The sequence below is a fragment of the Protomyctophum parallelum genome (assembly GCF_964188405.1).
Source record: "Protomyctophum parallelum genome assembly, chromosome: 4".
NCBI classification, from domain to species: Eukaryota; Metazoa; Chordata; class Actinopteri; order Myctophiformes; family Myctophidae; genus Protomyctophum; species Protomyctophum parallelum.
Genome location: NC_139700.1, coordinates 41,303,167 through 41,326,503, shown reverse-complemented (window position 1 = coordinate 41,326,503; position 23,337 = coordinate 41,303,167). Strand labels below are relative to the sequence as shown.

The window sequence follows — 23,337 nt, the reverse complement described above, 5'->3', positions numbered from 1 at the left end:
ATAAGTGTCTTCCACTTCCAGAGTAGAGAACAATTGATGATGATAATCCCTCGGAGTGGGAGGGAACCCGAGTAAAAACAGCGTGATGACGCAACACGCACAGCCCCTGCCTCAGAAGCCCGTCCCACATCCTGAATGAAGAGAGAGAAACCGCTATCCAATAATATTCTGACCTGGAGAGTGTGTGAACGGTGAACGAACGGTAGCATTGTTTTATACTAGTATAGCTACAGTAGCTGCTCCATATATGGCTCCTCTGACAAACCCCACACACTGAAAAGAAAACAAAGAGATGTCGAGAAGGAGATAACATCCAGCCATGCCTCTGCCTGCCTGCCTGTCTGTGATGGAGACACCTCAGCCACAACAACAGCCGAAGCTTCTATCGTCTCAGCTCCAGCTGAAGAGCAGCGTCTTCGCCGTCACCCTGAGCCGCGGAGCGCTGTCCTGGAAGGAGCTGCCGCCGTCCGCCGGCAAGAAGCGACGGCTCTCCGGGGGACTCCACCTCCCGTTCAAACTCAGTGAGTTATTGTTGGTGTGATGTGATGGTTATTGTTATGATCCGTGTGATATTGACGGCGCCCGTGAGGCCGAGAAACCACCGCTGACAGCCATGGGGATACAATGTAGCCAACAACAATAACACCCCTTTGTTGTTCCGCTACTTTTTCATTGTGCGCATGTACAATGTAGCGACGCAAATAAAGTGTCGCTAGCCCCCCCCCCCCCCCCCCCCCCAAACGATCCGATATACAAGCTATAAAGCCGTCTTTAAGCGACGCGTTTGTAGCTTGTAGATTCATTGGTTATTTTTATGCTTGACAAGCGACATCTCTTGTCAGATGGGGATTTTAATAAATTAATGTTTTTCTGGCGTAGCCTACGTGGAGTGAGCTATGCTGAATTGTATAGGTAAATAAGCGCTGTCTCTTTATTGTGCGATGCTTGCACAGTACAGTTCATTCATAACATTGGGTCCACTCTGCGTGTACAGTAGTAGGCCTACGTTGTTGTATACATGCATACTATGCACAGTTGCACACAAGCATTGTAGCTGCCTGGCTTAGCCTCGGATCAAGAGTCAAGACTATAGATTTTTTTTATCGAGTCTGACTGTCAAAATCTATCAAATACATGGATAGGCTATTCTTGATCCGAGGCTATACTCACCTACAGACGCCGGACGGTGTCCTTATGTAAGAGATTATCTTTCAGCCTCCATGCATGTGAGGAAGAGTGGCCTCATTGTTGACATTGGCAGACAGCGCGTGCGTTGCCAACATATGAGCATCATTATCATGATCATACAGACTAGTAGTGCAAGATAAGGGCCTCTAGCAGCAGCACGCATGTGTCAGAACTCAGAACCTGTTTTGCAAACCATGTTTTGCAAACCATGCGGGGGTCGCACACGTGTCGAGGGGTAGGCATCTGGGAATAGGAATGTAACAACATTCGACCCCCCAACCCATTCCAGCGTCACAAGGCTGTTTCTAGGCTATTTATTATGACTCACTGACAGGCACACAATGCAAAGAAACTGTTTTGAATATTATTCAAATTAGGCAGAGCTGGGTGTATTATAATTCTCACAAGTTATAGTTAATAATGAATAACATAAGAAAAATAACATTCATGTTATTGTTTATTGTAATCATTAAACACAAATGAATACAAATAAAATAACCATCTTCAGTCTCCTGTTTAGCCTGTGCATATCTTTCACAGCTGGTTTATATAGTCTAAATAGAGACGGCATACAACAGGGAGAAATGTTGAATGTTACAAGGAAGGTTTATACAATCCTGTTGAACTTTACAGGAGCCTGAAATCATAACTACTGCCATGGACTAAAGAGAATGAGCTTTTTGCAGAGGATCGTGTAGCATTTCCTGCAGTTAACAGGATTAACATTCAAAGTCCATGAGTTAATGTTTGATTTAGATTCAGGATTACCGAAGATAGTGTTTTAACACGAGTGGATGCAGAAAAAGGACATTCTTAAAGATAATTCCCTCTTTGATATGAATTCCCTCTCTGAAATCCCTCGATCTACTTGTAATTCATGTTTTTTTTTGCGTGTGAATTTAGATTTCTTGATGTAATACTTTTAAAGTCATAAATGTAAACGGTGTGTGGTGAAGTCAGACATTAAGGCCATTCTGACCGGGCACCCATTTTGGTGTTGGCATCATGTTATGCTTTAGCTATTTAAAAATAGCAGATCTACAAGCTCATATCGCGCCACCGAGTGGCGCGATACGAGCTTGTAGGTCTGCTATTTTTGAAAAATCGAAGAGCGACTGACATTTTTAGAATATGATCTCAGGTCAGAATGGGTTCATCAGACCAGTGTGTGTCGTATGAATCTGATCTCAGGTCAGAATGGGTTAAGAGGCCAAAGGGATGACACCGGAAAGTCCTGGGGGTCTTGTTTCCATTGTGGTCCTATAGGCTAGTATTCAATTCATCAACATAGTATGAAAACTTTTATACAATAATGCATGTCATCAACAAATACAAACACAATTATGTACAAAGGAGAAAAAGGAAAAACGGTGTCAGTTAATGGCACACATTCCAATGGGAATTTAACTCCCCTTGTGGTTGAGATGGTTTTATTTTCAGGCCAATTTTGAAAGACGGCAGTGTTGGTTTGGATGGTTTCGGGGCATTCCACATTTTGGTGGTAACCAGCGGTGCAGTGCTCATTGCACGACATACAACAACTGCAGAGTGTCAAAAGCATAAATTAGGGGTCCTCAACTAGAAATGATGAAGGTCCACAATTTTTTTTTTTAATAAGACCGAGGTCCGGTCCCATGCGCGGCGTCCTTCGGACAGCGGGGCTCTATGCCCGTTTAGTATGGTCAAGCCAAGCTTATACAAATCAGATCCCCTTCCACCCAACCAATAATGGGGTGCAGAGTGCAGGCCCGGAGTGGAACTCCAAATCAGGCCGGGAGTTATACGCCCTGGCAGGCCACACTGCGCCAGAATTTTGGAGGCCCTTGGGGGACATTTTGGGGGCCTTTGCAGCAATTTCACATGAGAAATGTACCATCCGATGTTATTTATATTATTAACTTGAAAAAGAAAAAAAAATGTTTTTTTTTTTTGGGGGGGGGGGGGGTCCGCAAAGAGGTGGTCCGCGGTCCGGTCGCGGACCGCGGTCCGCCAGTTGAGTACCCCTGGCATAAATTAAAGTAGGATGTAGAAACGAACCCTGGCCGTATGCATATCAATGGTCCATTGTGTGACCTGCACAAGTACTGTAGACGTGCGAATTACATCATTAAAACAGCGTCCCACCAGTTGAGACATCACCACTACAACAATGGTGGTAACTAACTACAGACTCAAAGATTCTGTCTGATTTGACTAAAGATATTTGTAGTCCTGGTCCGTTTGGCCTTTAAGGAGAAGTATAGTGCAATACTATTTAGTCTAAAGCTCCACCTGTTCTCATATGATTGTCACATGCTGTGGTGACATTCTCCCAGTTGTCAGGACACTTTGGCATTTCCAAGGATGCCCTGTGATCAGCATTAGTGTCAACCAAAGGGCACCAGATGGCCTGCTGATTACCCTCCCTTAACACACGACAGGGAACCTTACCATAGCATTTCATGTCATGAACTGGGCTATACATTACAAATAGTTCATTATTATTATTTATTTATTTTTATAATTATTGTTATAAACTTATATCAGCACGGTGCACCCCTGTTCTGAGGTGAACATGCTGGCTGACACACACACACACACACACACACACACACACACACACACACACACACACACACACACACACACACACACACTTACACTTAAGTAGCCGTCCAAAATGATCATGCCCTGAGCTTGTGCAAAGGTCAGCTCTGTAAGAGGCCACGTCTGTTCCACACCAAAACGCCCACATTTTTCTGATCTCCTTTTGTCTGTGGGGGCTAAAATTAGCCTCGCCAGCACTTACACAAGAAGGAAGATTGATGAGAGAGAAACTTCAGAGTCTCAGCCTAAAATGGAAGACTGGAGCACACAAATTCATTTTTGGTTTTTGCACTGGGCAGAGTTTGGGGTGCATGTATGTGTATGTGTCTGTAGACCAATGTCACGTCAGTGTTGACCTGGGATCCTATCGTGTGTATAGTTTCAACATACAGATTATATATTTTACTTTTAGAATGATGATTCTTGTGAAACCTGACACATTTCCCCAAATATATATATACACCTGTGTGTGTGTGTGTGTGTGTGTGTGTGTGTGTGTGTGTGTGTGTGTGTGTGTGTGTGTGTGTGTGTGTGTGTGTGTGTGTGTGTGTGTGTGTGTGTGTGTGTGTGTGTGTGTGTGTGTGTGTGTGTGTGTGTGTGTGTGGGGTGATGCGTCTGTGCAGCATGCTAGAGAGAAGTTGCATGTGACCACCCTCCCTTAGTTCCTGCCACTGACCAACCCAGTTGGGTAAAGGAAGCTGAGTGTGTAAGTCTTCCGAGGTCAGTACATAGCCTCTCCTTCACCAAGACCCCTCCCTTGCCTCATCGCCGGGCAGCAGTGGGCCCCACCAACACACCACTGCCCCTCTGCACATGGGGACAGGCATAGGCAGAGTCCAAAATACCACCGGCAGTCCCCTGCAACTCCAGCCAGATTGAAGATCGTCATGGGTTTCTCATGCCACTGGAAGTCCACCTGGTTGGAGCGAAGATGGTGGAAGTGAGGACTGCGCACCCACACCTTCACCTTAATCCCCACCTCTGCGCAAGCTTCTTGCTTCACCCCCCCCCCCCCCCCCCTTACCTTCCCCCACCCCCCAAGAAGCCCTGTGGCGATATGGAATGGCGGCAGGCACAGGCCAAGGATGTGGCTGGGAGTGCCTAGTAAAACCATGCACACAGGTGGCAATGGAGTGAAGGTCGCTGTGACTGCGGGATGGAGCAGCGCATCACCTCGGCAGCTTCCATTGTGACAGAGCAGCCCCACACTGCTCTCCCCTGAATAACATTGTCCAAACATTGTCTGCTCCTCTAACTCCGGACGGTAAACCGCAATCGTCGGAGCATCCCCCCTCGCGGTCGAAAAACTAAGAAAATAAACAAAAGTCTATGTATTGCCTCATGGAATGTACGCACACTGTTGGCCCCAACGTAGGACAGCACTTGTGGCCCTGGAACTTGGGAAATACAACATCGACATCGCAGCACTCAGTGAGACCAGACTACATGGAGAGGACTCCCTGACAGAAGTTGGTGCAGGTTACACCTTCTTCTGGAAAGGGGTCCCTGAAGGCACTCGCCGCATCCATGGCGTAGGTTTCGCTGTGAAGACCAAGCTGCTGCAGAGCATCCCAGAATCCCCCATTGGCATCATTGAAAGACTGATGACATGGCGTATTCCCCTCACAAAGGGACGTTTCGCCACTCTAATTAGTGCTTATGCACCAACTCTTGATGCCGAGCACAACGTCAAGGAGGACTTTTACCGGGCACTTGACTCTGTCATACAGAAAACCCAGACCACTGACAAACTTATACTCATGGGAGACTTCAATGCTAGGGTGGGTACGGAGCACCTGGTATGGAACAAAGTTATTGGCCAACACGGAGTGGGGAAAATGAACAGCAACGGGCTACGGCTCCTCTCCCTCTGTGCAGAACACGACCTGGTCATCACTAACACCACCTTCCAGATGAAGAACAAGCTTAAAACAACCTGGCAACATCCCCGCTCAAAGCACTGGCACCTCCTGGACTATGTGATTGTCCGTCAAAAGGACAGACAGGATGTTCTCACCACCAGAGTCATGCGCGGAGCAGAGTGCTGGACTGATCATCGCATGATTAGATCCAAGCTCCGCATGATCATCCAACCCTGTCGTCCAAGAACAGCTGCAACCCGAAAACTCAACTGCGCAGCACTAAACAGCCCCACCACCCAAAACAACCTCCGACTGCTCCTTGCAGAAAACCTTGACAACATCCCTGAGGAATCCACTGAATGGCCTGTCCTGTGTCATGCCATCCACAGTGCAGCCTCAGAAGCACTTGGGCATGCAAGGAAATGTCACCAGGACTGGTTTGACTGCAACTCTGCTGAGATACAGTCACTTCTTCAATCTAAACATCAAGCACATAAAGCTGGCATGGCATCCCGGCAGAGGTGTTAAAACGCGGAGGATACCTCCTCAAGCGCCGCCTGCACCTCCTTATCTGCAACATCTGGGAACATGAGACCCTCCCACAGGACTGGAAGGATGCCAACATCGTGGTCATCTATAAAAACAAAGGTGACTGAGCAGTCTGTGGGAACAGCCGCGGAATATCTCTCCTCTCCATCGCCGGGAAAGTGCTGGCAAAAATCATGCTCAACCGGCTGGTGGAGCACATCTCAGAAGCTGCTCTCCCGGAGACACAATGTGGCTTCAGGAAGAGCAGATCTACCACTGACATGGTCTGACCTGCCAAATATGTAAGCTACAGTATGCTGATGATTGCGCAATCTTAGCACACAGCCCAGAATCCATGCAGCAGGCCCTCAACACAGTCTCCACTCTGTACCAATCCTTCGGACTTCAGGTCAACATAAAAAAACTGAAGTCATGTCCCAACTCACTACCCAGTCCTCTTCACCCCCCAGCTTCCATATAAACGGTACCCCCATCAAAACCGTCGATCACTTCACCTACCTTGGCTCCACACTGTCCACACACTGCTCCCTCGACACCGAAATACACACCCGCATCAACAAAGCCTCTTCAGCCTTCGGACGACTGCGCAGCAGGGTTTTTGAAAACCATAACCTGAAGGTCAGCACCAAGGTTGCTGTCTACAATGCGGTTTGTGTGTCTACCCTATGGGGTGGAGACATGGACTCCATATAGGCGGCACTTCACCAACCTGGAAGCCTTCAACATCCGCTGCCTTCAGAGGATCCTTGGCCTATCCTGGGAAGACAGAGTCCCCCACACGGAGATTCGTGACAGCACAGAATCCACCTGCATGGAAGCAGCTGTGGCAAAAAAACACCTGCGGTGGATAGGACACACCATCCGCATGCCTGACCACCGCCTGCCCCGCCAAGTCCTCTACGGCCAACTGCATGCTGCAAAGCGTGCCCCTGGTGGACAAAATAGGCGCTACAAGGACTACACCAAGGATCTCCTAAAGCGTACTACCATCAATCCCATGCAGCTGGAAACTCTGGCACACAACCACTCAGCCTGGCGGGTCACATGTGCCAGGGCAATTTCGCACATAAGCGACAGCAACCATCAAAGGAGGTCCGAGAGACGCGCCCAGCGACACCGGAGGGAAGCCGGCGTTCCTCCAACAGACGGGATCCCCTGCCCCGCCTGTGGAAAGATCTGCGGCTCGCGCATCGGCCTCGACAGCCACCCCAAGTGGCACCAGCGGCAACACCGCTGACCCCCCCCCCACACCCCACACGACCCAAAGCAAGCGTCATCATCGGACACGATGGACAGCTAAGAGAGTGTGTGTACATATATTTGGGAAATAGTGGACTAGGGTTCATACAGTTTATACTCTGAGCTCTGGATAAGCTGCTAAATTGTAACAATGAGCATGAGTGTTAAAAAGACATTCTAACATTACAGTCACAACCAGACCCATTGTGCTCCTCACATTTTTTCTTGAAGTCGTAGAAAAGCCACAATTAGATTGACTTACTTGGCCTACTGGCAGTGACGTGCGCACTGACTGGACAGTCTAGGCACTGATCGCTGACATCGCTGTAGTGTTTGTGATATTAGCTGCAGTGCAGACTGACTGACCAGCACGTACTGACCGACCAGCAGACTGACTGACCAGCACATACAAGGACACAGAAATGTGGGCGACTTTAATCCATTTAGGCCTGACCTCGAAATTGAAAAAAAAAATGTTCTAAATCCTCCAGTTTTCTGAAATAAATATTTTCACGATTTAAAAAATAAATAGCAGACCTACAAGCTCGTAGCGCGCCACTCGGTGTCGCACTATGAGCTTGTAGATCGGCTATTTTTCAATAGCTAAATTATAACATAATGTTTAAAACACCAAAAGGGGTTCCCTCCCAAAATGGGTTAAAGGCTGTCAAAATCATGAAATTGTATTTGACAATTAATTGTCATAAAACTAATTGTGGTTAACAATTTTAATTGTGTTTTTACAGTGTAACATATAGGGATATGTATTTCTGTTTGCCTTTTAGGCTTTGTAAATTAAATTAAATTTAAAATACAAAAGTATAACTTCAATAGGCCTATACAAAGAAATGACATATGAAAAGATTCCAACATCATAGAAAATAATTGAGATTATATACAGTACATTCGATACGCAGTATAAATGTAACAGGATGCCAGTGTAGAAGTTATTGGGTTAAGCACCACTTGTGGTGTAAATGATTCATTGAGTTGTTGGGTGCAGGTATAGCTGTACTGAAACACTAACCTTGTGTGACGAGTACTTGAACAGTGATGCAAATTGGCTGCATTTTGCATCCCTAGACACATATATATTGCAATATATTGATAAAGTACGCAATCGTGTCCCCCTCCGGCGGTCCTTAGACGCACTACTGTACTGTACTAATTTTGCATGGCCGCATCAGGCCTCATCCTACATTATAAACAATAAAATCCACGTAGGAATCGTTTGTAGAAACACGATAGAAATGATAATCAAAACGGGGGCGCCGCTATCTTGAGAAGCGGCCGCAGACCAGAGGTTTTTAGAGAGAGTGTCACAGAGATGGCAGGAAACGGCGTGGTCATGTGATCAATGCAGTGACGAGCTGTAGTCAGTGGCCCCATGAAGTGAACGCAGTTGTCGCAACTCTCATCTAAACAGCGCTGCTTCAGATGGTCAGACCAAAGACCACATTCTTTAGGGTCACTTCTTTGAGCATAACGAGCATTGTTTCCCGATTGAATGGGAAACCTAAATCCAAGTGTAACAATGGAGTCCCAAATGCACTACAAACCCTTTATTTTTTGTTAGTGATGACAATGAGGGACTTTAATTGTGACTTTATTTACCTCACTGAGTGCACCACAAAGTATTTAATTTACTTATTGCATTTTTGCTTTATTTTGGTGCTATTTAATTTACTTTATATACTTATATACTTTCTATACTTTGCACTGTTTGCATTAATCTTAATATTAAGTTGTCACATTTGGAATTGTATTTCTTTCTTTCAGATACATAACTATATAAAATGAAATGTAAAAATGACAAAATATGACTCCTAACGTCTTTGAAGTGGGACTCTTTGAAATGTCCCTGGGACCCATCTAAAAGACCATGCACCCCTGGGTCCCGGGACCCATTACATTGAAAACCTATTTGCATCACTGCTTGAACCTAAACGCTCCTCTGCCATGCTTCTTGTTGGTGTTTCCTTCTAAAGCTCCATGAATGTTTCGTCATTAGATTGACCCTTATAATCATGGTCATCATGATTATATGGGTCAATCTAATGACTCTTCATGCGACCCACTACCGTTATTTTCAATTTAATGACGAAACATCAGGTCACCTGATTATGTCATATGGCATAGCACAGTGGTTCCCAAACTTTTTCATGCCAAGGACCCCCAAATTGACACTCATTAGCCCGCGGACCCCCATTAGATAATTTATGCCAAGGAATCCCATAAGAGAAGATTCTTACGGCTCTGGCAGTCGATTTTCATTTCAAGGACCCCCAGGTTTGACCTGAATTAGGCTACGGACCCCCACTTAATGTCATTTTTATCTCTGGGACCCCAATGTATATTGTAAAATCAATATTGTAATTTAACTCTGAGAGTGTACAAATGGAACCTTGGTGCCATTTGTACACTGCGTTACAGACCCTTAAGGGTCCTAATTATAATTTAGCTGGGGACCCCCTGGAACTCCCTCAAGGACCCCTAGGGGTCCCCGGACCCCACTTTGGGAACCACTGGCAGGCTATGTACATAAATAGTGCTTCCTTATAGCTTGGTTCCTTATAGCTTGGAAGAAGCAGTGCTTCCTTATAGCTTGGTTCCTTATAGCTTGGAAGAAGCAGTGCTTCCTTATAGCTTGGTTCCTTATAGCTTGGAAGAAAAAGTGCTTCCTTATAGCTTGGTTCCTTATAGCTTGGAAGAAAAAGTGCTTCCTTATAGCTTGGTTCTCAGAGTGGGGTTCCGGGACTGCCAGTGGTCTTTGTGAACCAAATGGACCCGTACGGGCCTGCACCTCAGTGTACAAAATAAACTGAAAAGGACCTGTACGGGTCTGTAACTCTGAGAGTGTACTACAAATGGACCTTAATGGACTCTTACGGGTCTGTAACTCTGAGAGTTTATAAAATAAATTGAACCAAATGAACCCTTGCAGGTCTGTAACTCTGAGTGTACAAATATAAATAAGGCTCCATCTATAATGCAGTCAAATTCAGCCAAATCTGATTTATTTTTCAAATCTAATCTTTTGGCCCGACTCCACTAATTGTAGAAATGCTCATGCGAACTCCTAAAACTGAGTTGGTTGCAAAGGTTTTGAGATTATTTTGCATGTTATGCATGGTTTGGATAATCAGACAAACTCTTAAAATTGTATGGTTCTTTTGCAAAACACTGACTCCATTTCGAAGAAAGATAAATATTATTTTGTTCATTAATCCTTATATCTTTAGTTACCCACTAAAAAAAACGTATACTTCGTGAACACTTCTAAAATCTCACAACACGTCACATACTAATGCATTGTGTGCTGCTTGTCGATATTAAGCTAAAATCAATAACTATTTACACTGTTTTTCTTTCACTCCCCGCTATCACCTTGTGTATCTGCTATTTTTTTAATAGCCGAAGTATAGAATAATGGTTAAAGTGGTTAAAATCTAAAATGAAACGGATGCTTTCTAGGTTTTAAAAGTTATTATTATTATTATTAATATTGCAAACCACAAACAAACTGAACTGAAACTGAAACCTGAACAATAGCCAACACAGAAAATTGGGTAGCCAGCTGGCACTAAAATGACAATGTATTTTTTTCTTTCTAATGGTAGATAATATCTAGTGAGTCATCTTTGAGCTATCATTCTGAATTTGCGTCTAACAACAACAGCATCGTGGACTGTGTCTCAGAATGCACACGGTAGCCTTGTACACTTACATAATGTGAGTCACCTCCATTGAGAGAGATGGCTACGGCAGTGAGTGGATTTACAGTTATCATAACACAACTGTAATTATCCTGTCATTCCTGGGTAATGGAGCTGCATGTGGACTCCATCGTCGCTGTCGGGTCGGAAACCTTGTATGTCCAACACCGCTGCTGTTCAGGAAATGGACAAAAATGAACCGTGTTCCAATGGGTCCAACGTATGTTATTCTTTTAAGTCACTAGCTCTCGTTAATACCTTTCATTTGTTCAGTATTTTATAAGTAACACAGACAGCTTAAGCCCTTAAACTTTCACTCGCAGAAATAGCAGATCTACAAGCTCACACGACACGCCGCAATGCGATGTGTTGTGAACATTCTTGTATGGCAAGTTCTTGTAAGTAGGGTGTAATTTTTTTTTAAAGGAAAATAAATTGAAAAAATGGAGAAACAAGGTTTCTGCCCCACAACGGTGACGACATGCCTCAAGATGAATAGTCATTTACCATACCGCTATAGCTTATCTGTGTGTCATGTTACTTCATTTCGCTTGCTCCACACTATCTACCATCTAGCATCTGAAGTTGTCAGGCTTCTCCCCCCCTCCGTTTATTTCCCCGATATACAGTATGAGCTTTGGACTGAATCCAATTCATCTCTGAAGCTGAGAGGCTATGTTCAGCTAGAGATATATCTGGGGTGATCATAAGCCTATAAAATGTTAGAAATCTCTCAAAATGGGGCAATTCCAAGGACCTTTTAGTGAAATAATCACCTCCACAGATGAGAAGGGAAATGGAAGTTTGCGATATAATAACCTTTGTCATTTTCTGTGAAGCCTCTGGGCATAATTGATTTCTCTAGATTTTTTTCCTGTGTGCGTGTGTGAAGGATCATTCTCTGACTGAGAGGAGCAACACAACCCCGAGGTCTCACCCCATAATTGAAAATTCTGGATTAAATGGCGCTGCCACTCAATTCCTGTTCAACAATACATGTTTAATATAAATAGTCGCACTCGCTTTAGGGGCTCAAATCAAACGGCAACACAAAGAAAGATGAAGTGAGGGTGCCAAAGGCTGAAAAGAAATATATCTTTCAAAGACCTTGGACAAGAGCCAGCATACAGTCAAAAGGTGAACACGTGAAGCTTTTATCTAACAGGCTCTGTATTTTGTTTTTATAGTTTACTGCCTTCAGTACTTTTTTTTGCATTTTGCATAATGCCCCCCCCCCCACTCCCCAGTACTCTGACAGTGTTGCCATGTCTGCTTATTTTAAGCGACCTTTCTGTAAAGGTTATTGTAAATATAAATTGTGTATTGTAGTTGTTTAAACGTGTGTGTGTGTGTGTGTGTGTGTGTGTGTGTGTGTGTGCTTGCGTGCACTTGAGTTGAAATCAGTTTCCTTCTTTGCTGAGAGTCGAGGACACGGCACATCTTTACAACGTCCTATTTATCCGTAGATAAACAGACGTGTTGTAGTTTGTCCTCCAGAGGGAGGGCTACAGGTGTCAAGGAGATGCAAGACGTTTCCGTTGTTTCTCAGTGACCTTTCTTTCCACAGTAACGTGCATTGCCCTTTTCCTGCAGGTTTCTGCCCTGCTAGGTTCCACCGCAGAGGAGAGTCAGGTAGGAGAACCTCTTGACCACCACCATGCTGCCAATGGTCAAATAACACTGGCCATTAACATCCTCCTCCTCTGCAGTTATTCGTGGATAATTTACTGTGTTTTGTTGCTTTTCGTGGTTAAAGTGCTTCTCCTGTCTGCTGTATTTGATGAAGTTGAAAAAACAAAGCTACAATCCAGGACTTCTTTTCAACCATCCACGCATCCGTGTTTTAAGCACTTTAAACATTATTTAAAACTAGCAGGTGTACAAGCCTTCGTGCACTTCGTGCTGCGCTATATATAAGCTTGTAAATCTGCTATTTTTGATTTGTGAAAATCTTTGACTATACACTTTTATAAAGGGAATAATTTTAACTCATTCTTGCTCAAATACATGGATTAAGTTTTTCAGAACACTGTTAGGAAGATTAATTTTTTAAAGAATCAGCCTCTGGTCTTAATTGGTAATTATTAAAATGCTAGTTTTAAGTCTCCCAATATTCTTCCATTGAGACATTTCGACCCTCGTTTCACGGTCGGACACAGCCTGGTAGACCATGTCAATGAAGCAGAGGTCGCAGCACCACCGCATTAACTGGACACTAAAAAGATCTCTATAGGACATTAATATTGTCCTATAACTGGTCTGGGACGGGACAACGGAAATATAAACATACGGATTGTAGCTTTTAAAAAAGGAAAAGTGTCATTGGCCAATTATTTTTTGCTCATACCTGGACTTTTGTCCCCTGCGTTGTATAAGCCATCCTAAATATTGGGATGCAGCGGGCAGCCAGCGAACGGCAGCGCCCAGGGAGCAGTTAGGGGTGCTTATATATCTTTGCTCAAGGACACTTTGACACCATGCCAGGAGGGGACGACTACTCAACCTCCTGAGCCACTGCTGCCCTGGCTATGCAGGAAATTAGATCTTTTTTTTTCTTTTCTTTTTTTAACGTATGAATGGATAAAGCGGTTAAAGTGTTTGTGATGCTATATTAACTAATTTAGCTGGGGAACTCTCCCAAGGATCCCATGGGGGGGTATTTTTGTGCAAAGAGATTTGGTGTAGAGAATTCAGGGGAAAATAAGTTACGATATATATATATATATATATATATATATATATATATAGGGTTTCGAGTGGTTAAGCTCCAAATTTCATGGTGTGTCCTCATGTCCTCTGAGTGCTATGTCCAGACATAGTCATAATTATATACCCATGCAGATTCAACATCAAATACAGCAGAAGCCTTGCTTTTGTGGGTGACTGTGGTTTGGTTTCTATAGTGCAATGTGTGTTGTGAATTGTTGCTTATACTCCTGCCAAGGACAGGGCTCCATTTTGGTTGCATTTGTGACCCAATATATGTCATAATAATGCTACTGAACATTATTGGTTGCATATGTGACCAAACATATCTCATACCTAACCCTCCCTGACCCAATACATGCCATAATAATATTATGTTACTGAACAGTATTTGGTTTGGTCGCAGATGTGGCTACTGGGCTTTACTGGCTAATATACAGGGTATGACATAATAATGCTACTAATCACAAACATTGGTCATGAAAACTAAGCTATGATGACTAAAACTAAGACTAAATATATTGACAATTTCGTTGACAAATAAAAACTAGAAAAAAATGTCTAGTGGACTAGTGGACAACATATCCAGTATAAGTAATTTCACACTTGGTTGCATGCTGAAAATAACTGATCTACAAGTTCAGTGACGCGTTGTGAACTTGTAGATCGGCTATTTTCAGTAAGTGTAAAATCAGTCATTACGACAGCATCAATGCACGCCAAAATACATCGACTAAATCAACTGTAGATTTAGTCGACTAAAATCGTACGATATTTAGTCGACTAAAACTAGACTAACACTAAAACATTCCGGGTGACTGTCTAAAATGTGACTAAAACTAAGTGAAAACTATTCAAGAGACTACGACTAAAACTCAAATCTAAATTTTGCTGACAAAAACAACACTGGACAATAAATCATTATCTTCGCGTAAGTAATCAACCGGGGAAGTTTCATGGTGATGTGGTGATAGCTGATGGAAGTGTTGAATAGACTTGTGAAAACAGCTGAAACAACTTCCACTGCAACAGCAATGTGGAGGTGACACAGTCTCATGCCGGTACATGACTCCTCGGCACGTGCGTTCACCACCATGGAGCTTCGCGAGGACATGCCCGGGCGTACGTCTACAGTCTGCTGAGGTCCGCCGTTCCACCTTTCTAATGTATGTTAGGGAAATAGAAAACAAATGTATGCTTATTTTACTGAATTTAGGAAATAAGGCTATATCATAACATAGTATGAGGTGTGAGCAAGTCCGTAATCAGTCATGTCTGCAGTGCATGGAATGTGCTGTGTGAGTGTTGTATCAAAAGGTGAGAGGCAGCCTAAACAAAAAGGTTTAGGCCCTAAACAGCTATAGGTGCTAACCGCAAGTAGGCCTACTAGTCGGGATATTAATACAATCTGGGAATACATTTTCTTACCAAGAATGTTCTTCACCACTTCAATGTGTTTGTAAGGGTGTCTACTAACATATCCCACATTGGTTTCTATTCAACAACCCTAGGGGAATTTTTACACTCGCTGAAAGTTGGGCTACCATCAACAACGTGACATGTGACTTGTCAAACTAGGGGGCTTTCATGATTCTGAACCCATTCCAAGCATTAGTTTAGCACAAAAAACACTCCTTGGGCTAAATTCGGTCACATTCCGTGCGTTATAGCCTATCATAACAAGCCACGGTCATACGCTGAAGTATTTGCGCCTTTGATCCATGAAAATCCCCCTGAAAATAGTCCCATGGTTTGTTGCCTAGCCGAAAAATAATCCACTGTCGTGATGCTGAAGAACCAGCAAACGGTAATGGCGGATGGATCAAAGTGTAAAACCCTGTTCACTCAACTAATTTCCCCAGAAGCCCTTGCAAGCCAGTGGATAGGTCGATTTCCGGCCTTGTCACGTTGTCTGCGACAAAGCCGCCTTTTCATTAAAGTCATTACAAAACTGTGAAATATTAAACATATAAAACAAATGGCGGGTATAGCGTGTTACGCAGGGAAAGACAATGGAATAAAACGCTTGTCTAGCGGGTTACCTAGGGAAGCTGTTAATTACATTGGATATGGATATCGGCCAAAAAGGCCCCTTGGTGCATCCGTACATTTTCACAGAATGTTTCCCCCAATGTTCGCCTATTACGATAACCCCAAAATAGGGACGCTAAAGGGCACATGATGGTATAACCTTACGTCTCTTCGTGACTTGAGTGCACATTGATCTCTCCTGAACTTTTAGTTTTTAGTGTCTTGTTCTGACCTGACCTAGTTTTCTTCCTAAGAAGGATGTGGTACCTTGGGGCAGTTCGCTGGTGTCAGGTTTGGACCTCATAGTGAGCACTTGTCTGCAGCTGCAGAGCAAATGTCTGCTAAGCCCATTCCTGATAAAAGGGCCAACATGACCTTTGCCACAATTATCCTTTTAATAGGCTCTGTTCTTCCGAGAGTAAAGGCAGATTCTTGTCCCTTTGTCGTGATAATTTAGGATGTTGCTGTCGCGCAGAAACCTCTTATCTTCTCATTTGAACCTTTTTGTGTTTTTATTTTATTTCCGCAAATTAACGCCCTACTTGATCATACTACTAGTACAGCATCACACAAAAGCATCAAAAGTAGCAGATCCACAAGATGGAACCGTGGTTTTGTGAACAAAGAGTCTACACGGACGATTTAATACAGTACTTTTTTCATACTGGGCTTCCTTTATCTTAATCAGCTGTACAATTTTCAATACAAGTTTCCTCTAGGCTCAATCCTTAAAACGGAAAGGACTTAATAGTGGTATTGACATTGTCATTGCCTTTTTTAATGCATGAATGATGCAGTCATTTTAAAGCAATCAAAGTTATGATGATGTAACTTCAAATTGCCCTTGTCTTTTTTCAGTTCTCCAGTTCCTCTGTATTTAAGGCCGATACAGAGAGGCCCCTTTGCAAACACTGCTATATGAGTCTCGATCCTCTCCCTTCTCTGTGGGACAGAGACAATTTGATCCGCTGATTTCACGCCCATGCTGCGCTGTGTGTTATTGTATAAGCGTTATGGAGGAGGCATCACAGAGGCCGTCCCCCCAGGCAGGGTTGCTGTTATGTTACGTTATGTAAGCCATTATTATCTCATATCGGTGACTCATCCCAAAGCTTTGCCTATGGCCTATGCAGTCATAAGGAATAGGTTGTGGCCTGAAGGTGAATGTGATTCATTGATTATTATTTTGGTTGGTTTCTTCTTTTTTCTGTAGTTAATTTCTTTCCCCATTTTCTTTCTTCTATTTGTTTATTTTATGCTCACTAGATCTGCCTGTTTCGTGGAAGATTGGGTGAATAGGTAGGTTAGGCTTCATGTGGCTAACCCCTAATGGCTCTCCACTGGGCACTCCTCTGAGCAAGCCATCTGCTTGGTGAATGCAGAAAAGTAATTTCCCATTATTGTTGTTGTTTTGTACGGCTTGGAAACGGTGACACTGATAGAGGCAGAGCTAGATGTGGCAGGGTTGAGGATTGTCATTTAGGAGTGACAGGATCAGAAATGAGACATGAGAGGATCACCTTTAGAGAAGGTTTGGGGATAAGACAAGAGAGGTGAGACTGAGATGATGTGGGCATGTGCAGAGGAGGGATGTGGGGTCCACTGGGAGAAGGATGAGATGATGTGGGCATGTGCAGAGGAGTGATGTCCACTGGGAGAAGGATGAGATGATGTGGGCATGTGCAGAGGAGGGATGTCCACTGGGAGAAGGATGAGATGATGTGGGCATCATGTGCAGAGGAGGGATGTCCACTGGGAGAAGGATGAGATGATGTGGGCATCATGTGCAGAGGAGGGATGTCCACTGGGAGAAGGATGAGATGATGTGGGCATCATGTGCAGAGGAGGGATGTCCACTGGGAGAAGGATGAGATGATGTGGGCATCATGTGCAGAGGAGGGATGTCCACTGGGAGAAGGATGAGATGATGGGCTGTATTTTGTGTCTTAAGTACCAGGTCTTATTCCCTAACTTGAGTAAACTAAAGACCTGGAGGCGTGATCAATGCTCTTTGGCCACTCAGAATAGCCAAATGGCATTGATCTGGCATTGATTGGTCTTTAGTTTACTCAAGTTAGGGAATAAGACCTGGTACTTAAGACACGCAAAATACAGCCCGATGTGGGCAACTGGGCATCATGTGCAGAGGAGGGATGTCCACTGGGAGAAGGATGAGATGATGTGGGCATGTGCAGAGGGGGATTGTCCACTGGGAGAAGGATGAGATGATGTGGGCATGTGCAGAGGGGGATTGTCCACTGGGAGAAGGATGAGATGATGTGGGCATGTGCAGAGGAGGGATGTCCACTGGGAGAAGGATGAGATGATGTGAGCATGTGCAGAGGAGGGATGTCCACTGGGAGAAGGATGAGATGATGTGGGCATCATGTGCAGAGGAGTGATGTCCACTGGGAGAAGGATGAGATGATGTGGGCATCATGTGCAGAGGAGGGATGTCCACTGGGAGAAGGATGAGATGATGTGGGCATCATGTGCAGAGGAGGGATGTCCACTGGGAGAAGGATGAGATGATGTGGGCATCATGTGCAGAGGAGGGATGTCCACTGGGAGAAGGATGTTGGAGATGGAGCTGCCAGGCATGAGGGGAAGAGGAAGGCCAAATATGAGGTTTATGGATGAGGTATAGTCTTGCGTTACCAGACTGATTTCCAAACGCTTCATCATACAGCCTGGGCCAACGGAAGAGGTCTCATGAGTAGGCGATAAAGCGGAAGTGGAGCCTCCTCGCCACTTCCGTTTCGTCTTTACAATCACGCACTTCCTCAATGTCGTAATTCTTATTCGTATTCTTACTATTACCCCTAGAAAGCAGCATTAAATGGCTACTATACCGTGTCACAGAGAGAAGCTCCTATTCAGCACTTATCTAAGCATGTCTCTTGTGACACACCGGACCGTGTTGGTCTCCTGTGTGTCCCGCATGGCCTCTGACAAAGAAAACGTCCGCGTATACCTCAAGCTCGACTGAGCCGCAGCACAAGGTCACGGCCATAAAGCAAGCTAATTCCCCTTTTTAAGGTGTGTTTCCACTCTTAACACCTGACTGTTAAAAGGACAAAAAACAACCTGCGCTCCTAAACGCTAACAGATTGCTCTTCCCTTTGGAGATAGAGGTAATTGCTCTCCAGCGAGCGTATCCTAGCATTCTTTCAAGGTTGGCCCGCACGGCACAGTTTCTCATTCAAACACTCCTTAGCCCCCTGTGCCCCCCTCGGGACAACCATTACCCTGCTTAGTTTACTTTCATAATGAGCCAATGGTTGCCTGTTGTGTGAATTGTGTGAAAAGATAATGCTGCGTGACGCGTGTAATTGCCAGAAAATAATGTCTTTTGAGGCTGTGTAGGTAAAAGTTATAGAGTGGTTATGGTTGGCACGTGCTGTGTTTATTATTTTGACAATACAAACTAATTTACAGAGAGTGGAATATGCATATTGTACACCTCAGGACAAGATTGGAAATCACAATAAATTCAACCTATAATACAACAGTACACCGCATGCACCTTAAGTGCATTTTCAGAACATTTTAATAATCAATCGATTATTAATTATCTTCCGGCTTGGATCAATGGAACTAACGTAGTAAAAGATCTATCGGTATCACAAACAAAACCACTTTTGTTACAGTTGAGATCCGGAACCGGATCCAACATTGAGAAACCATCAGATTTGGAACCGTTTCCAAAACCGTTTTATTTCACTGTTAGAGTTGGTGAGTTGGACTTCACGTCTGCTATATAATTACAATACCAGTGGTTCTCAAAAGGTTTAATTTCAAGGACCACCATAACTCTGAGTGTACAAATGGAACCAAATGGACCTGTGTTCCATTTGTACACTGTCTGACTAAGACTTACAAATATGGTCCATTTGGAACCCCCTATATGGGAATCTTTAAAGGGAACCGTTAAGGAATTGGACCCTTAGGAATAATTACCAGAATTAAAAAAATCCTAAAAGAAGTAGTAGTACCGTGGTTTTAATTTTGTCCTCCCCCGGCTCACACACTAACTTCTCTTTCTCACTTCTGCTGTTTCAAAGGAAACTGTGTCCCACGGTGCCTAAGTTTGTTTGTGTGGATGGATGCCTGAGCCTGCCATCAAAACACTCACATACTGTAATCACGGTGTTGACGGTAATAATAACTGATAGAGCGCTTACGAGGAGACGCTGACCGTTTTTGACAGCGGCTCGTCGTGATTTGAATAAACAGACGATCAGATCTCTCCCCTCACCTTCCACAAGGTTATGTAGTATAGTAGTCAGACCACTATTATAGGTTAGAGACTAGTAGGGGTTCTCAAGGTGTAGCCCGGGAACCACCCTTTCAACCCTATTTTATAGTAAGGCTCTTCAAAATGTGGTGTATCGTAAGAGCTTGTAGATTTGCCATTATTAAAAAAAATATATATAATATATAGAAATATATATATCTTTATCTTATATCTTTATTTATTTTATATATTTTTTAATATTTCAGAAATTATGTAGAAAAATGTTTGACATTTCTTAAGTTATGAGATATGTATTAAATGTATTTAAATGTGTGTGCGTGTGCGAATCATGACCCCCTCCAAAAATGGGTCTGTGACAAAAGAAAAGGGTCCTGGCCATTGTTTGGGAACCACTCATAGAGTATTAAAAGGATAGAGACTGAACTGGCGCGAAGCTCCGCCCCCTCCGCTATTCATGTCAGTGGAAGTTGCTCAGTGGCGTTTTGACACCAAATTTTGGTGTCCAAATGCGGAAGTGCAGCTGGGTTTTAACATTGGGCGCTCGGTTGCACGGGGTTTCCTCGTCAAGAATCCACGGGTCCGCCTGCAGTCCTTCCTCTTACCACTAGGGCCCAGCGCTTCAACATTGGAGTGCATAGCTGGCCCCTTGGAACCACTGCCCTAAAATAATTGAGCAGGAAGTATTTGGCTTTTAATGTGACCCTTAAACCAAAGTGACCAAAAGCTTTAACTGTGTCTGAACTCTGCAGTAAGAGATTAAACATAAACTATTAAAACATCTTTGTCCTCACTTAACTGCACCATTGTTTATAGTTCTAATTCCAGGCCTTTATTGTTCCTTCTCCAGATAAAATAGACTTCATAATCGCCACATCCTCATAATAACATCCCCCTGCTGAAGCCAGTGTTGCCAAGTAGTATAAGTGACTGTGGGCTTGCTTTTCTGTACAGTTGCTTGTAAATGCTGCTGGTCGTTGTGTTTTTTTATGGGGCTTGTTTCTACTTTGCTTATTTTGGGCTTGCTGTCTAAGTAAGGGATAATACTGTGTATCTGCCCTAGGTGGTCATTGTTGGGAGATAATTCACCGACAGGGTTTAACCACTGACACGAAGCGGAGGTGGTTAAACCCCCTGAAGGTGAATTATCTCCCGACAATGACCACCTAGGCAGATATTATCCCGCTTATTACATGGCTACTTAATACATAAATTAATTAATTGACCCACAACTAATTATTTCCTTGCTTGCGGTAATGAAAGTATTACATAATACAGCACTGTCGGAAAACAAGGAAGTGTGTGTTTATCAAATAGAATCCATTTTCGGGTACTACTTCGTCTATTTCTCGCTGAAATGTTTAAAAAAACATTTTTGAGAGCAATGTTTAGCTGTAAATGACATTGTGTGTGTGTTTACATGATTGTCATGTTGGAAACAGCAGTAAATCAAGCGGGGCACAGCAGGTGCTCCGAGGGTTTGATTAGGCATCGGTCTGTTATAGAGCGGAGCGGTCTGTTATCCAGAAATAACACACTGCTGAATTCCTATCAAAAAATAGGAATTTAAAAAAAATCAAAAAAGGTAGCACATCCAAAAATTAAACAAACGGCGGACAAAGTACTCACATTTCCATTGCTTTATTTCTTTATCACAAAAAAGGAACGCTTACGCGTTTTGGCTATATGCTGCCTTCATCAGAGCATAATGTGTGTGTGTGTGTGTGTGTGATGTCATGTGCAAACCCTCTATAGTTGCTTCTTTTGGGCTTGTTTTAGTATAGACCTCACTCACTTAATTGCTTGTTTCTCTGTGGCAAAATCCGGCAACTCTGCCTGCAGAAGACTTTCTTTCCATTCCCTTCCACTGCCAACCCCCCACCCACCCGCCCCCAACGAACCGGCAGTCCCCCAGCTATAGCTGCAGCCGTACCTAGCTGCCTAGTGCCCAAATCAAACTCTTAATTGCTCCATTACAGCTTCCATCTCATCACATTAAAGTTTATTGGCCAAAAAGCTATCCGACAGGGGTAATTGATACAGTGCAAGCAGAGGGCCTTGTTTGGCTCAGGCTGGTGAAAAAAACAGGCAAGACAATACGCTGTTTGTGTGCTGAAAATTTCAGACATCTGCTACTGTGAACTTTTTTTAACATTTTGGATGACTTCCAACTAAAGTAGCGTTGGGGTCATTTCTGCAGTTTAGTAGTAGTTAGTTGTGTGAATCACTTCAGCCCTACTTTCAAACAAAGCCAAAGCTGACGGGTAAGGAATCGGCAGCCTTTTTGTTACGACAACGTGCTATGTTTTTTTTTATTACATACATCAGGATCAGGATGTAATGATGTCGGTTAGGAGTTTGAGTAAATGTAGAATTATGTGCATGACGTAATTTGCATATAGGTGTGACGTGTGAGGGGACTTCATTAAATCTTTATTGACTACATTTAAAATATACAATTTATTTTAAATGAAAAATCCTCTCTAATATATTATGCCAGTGATAACAAAACCCTGTGCCAATGTTGGCCTTGATCTACAAGCTCGCAATGCATTTGAACTTGTAGATCTGTGGCTTTTGCTTCTTGTTTTTATTGTGGGAAAAACATTTTAAGATTTCTGGAAAAAGAATCTGCCTATAATTTGCCCCAAAATAGGGAGACGCCAGGGTTAAAGTGGTTAAGCAAAATGTCAGTGGTTGAAATTAAAACGTTCTTTCAGCTGCCAGTATGCCAGTAGACATTTGAATGGGTTACTTTCTTCAAGTCTGCTCTTCAATTTCCCCATAATTTCACGTGTGTGTGTGTGTGTGTGTGTGTGTGTGTGTGTGTGTGTGTGTGTTGTGTGTGTGCGTGCTAGGTGTTTGCCACAGTGTGCCGGTGTCAGAGATCCTGTCGGTGAGAGAGGAGGATGTGGAGAACAATACATCTAAGAATGACGGCAGGTGGCAGAAGATGCCGCAGCAGAGACCAACAGAAGCCTACCCATACGCGTTCACAGGTAAACCAGTCCAAAACCTGCACAATAGTTATTATCCTTGCACCTTAATTGACGTCCATATCATGTACATACACATGTTATATCGGCTGCTATGTTCACACACCTTAAAGGAGTAGTTATTTTCCCTCAATGACGTTATTACTGGTCATTCTAAAAAACAAAAAAAGACCAGGGGAGGCCGTGCATTCGTTGCTGCCGCCCCCCAC

The 23,337-nt window shown here is 43.7% G+C and overlaps 1 protein-coding gene across 2 annotated transcripts in view; it reads left to right on the top strand.

The window, feature by feature from the left end:
- The first annotated feature begins 208 nt into the window (after nt 1-208).
- The window catches only part of cerk (ceramide kinase), a 39,141-nt gene continuing 16,012 nt past the window's right edge, over nt 209-23,337 (top strand). Inside the window, exons 1-3 of one of the 2 annotated variants that reach the window (XM_083763881.1) lie at nt 209-521; nt 12,734-12,772; nt 22,991-23,131. In XM_083763881.1, coding sequence (XP_083620007.1) covers nt 320-521; nt 12,734-12,772; nt 22,991-23,131 — 382 coding nt within the window. In that variant the 5' untranslated portion in view covers nt 209-319. The remainder of the gene's footprint in view (nt 522-12,733; nt 12,773-22,990; nt 23,132-23,337) is intronic. The other variant, XM_083763882.1, reaches the window with a different exon arrangement.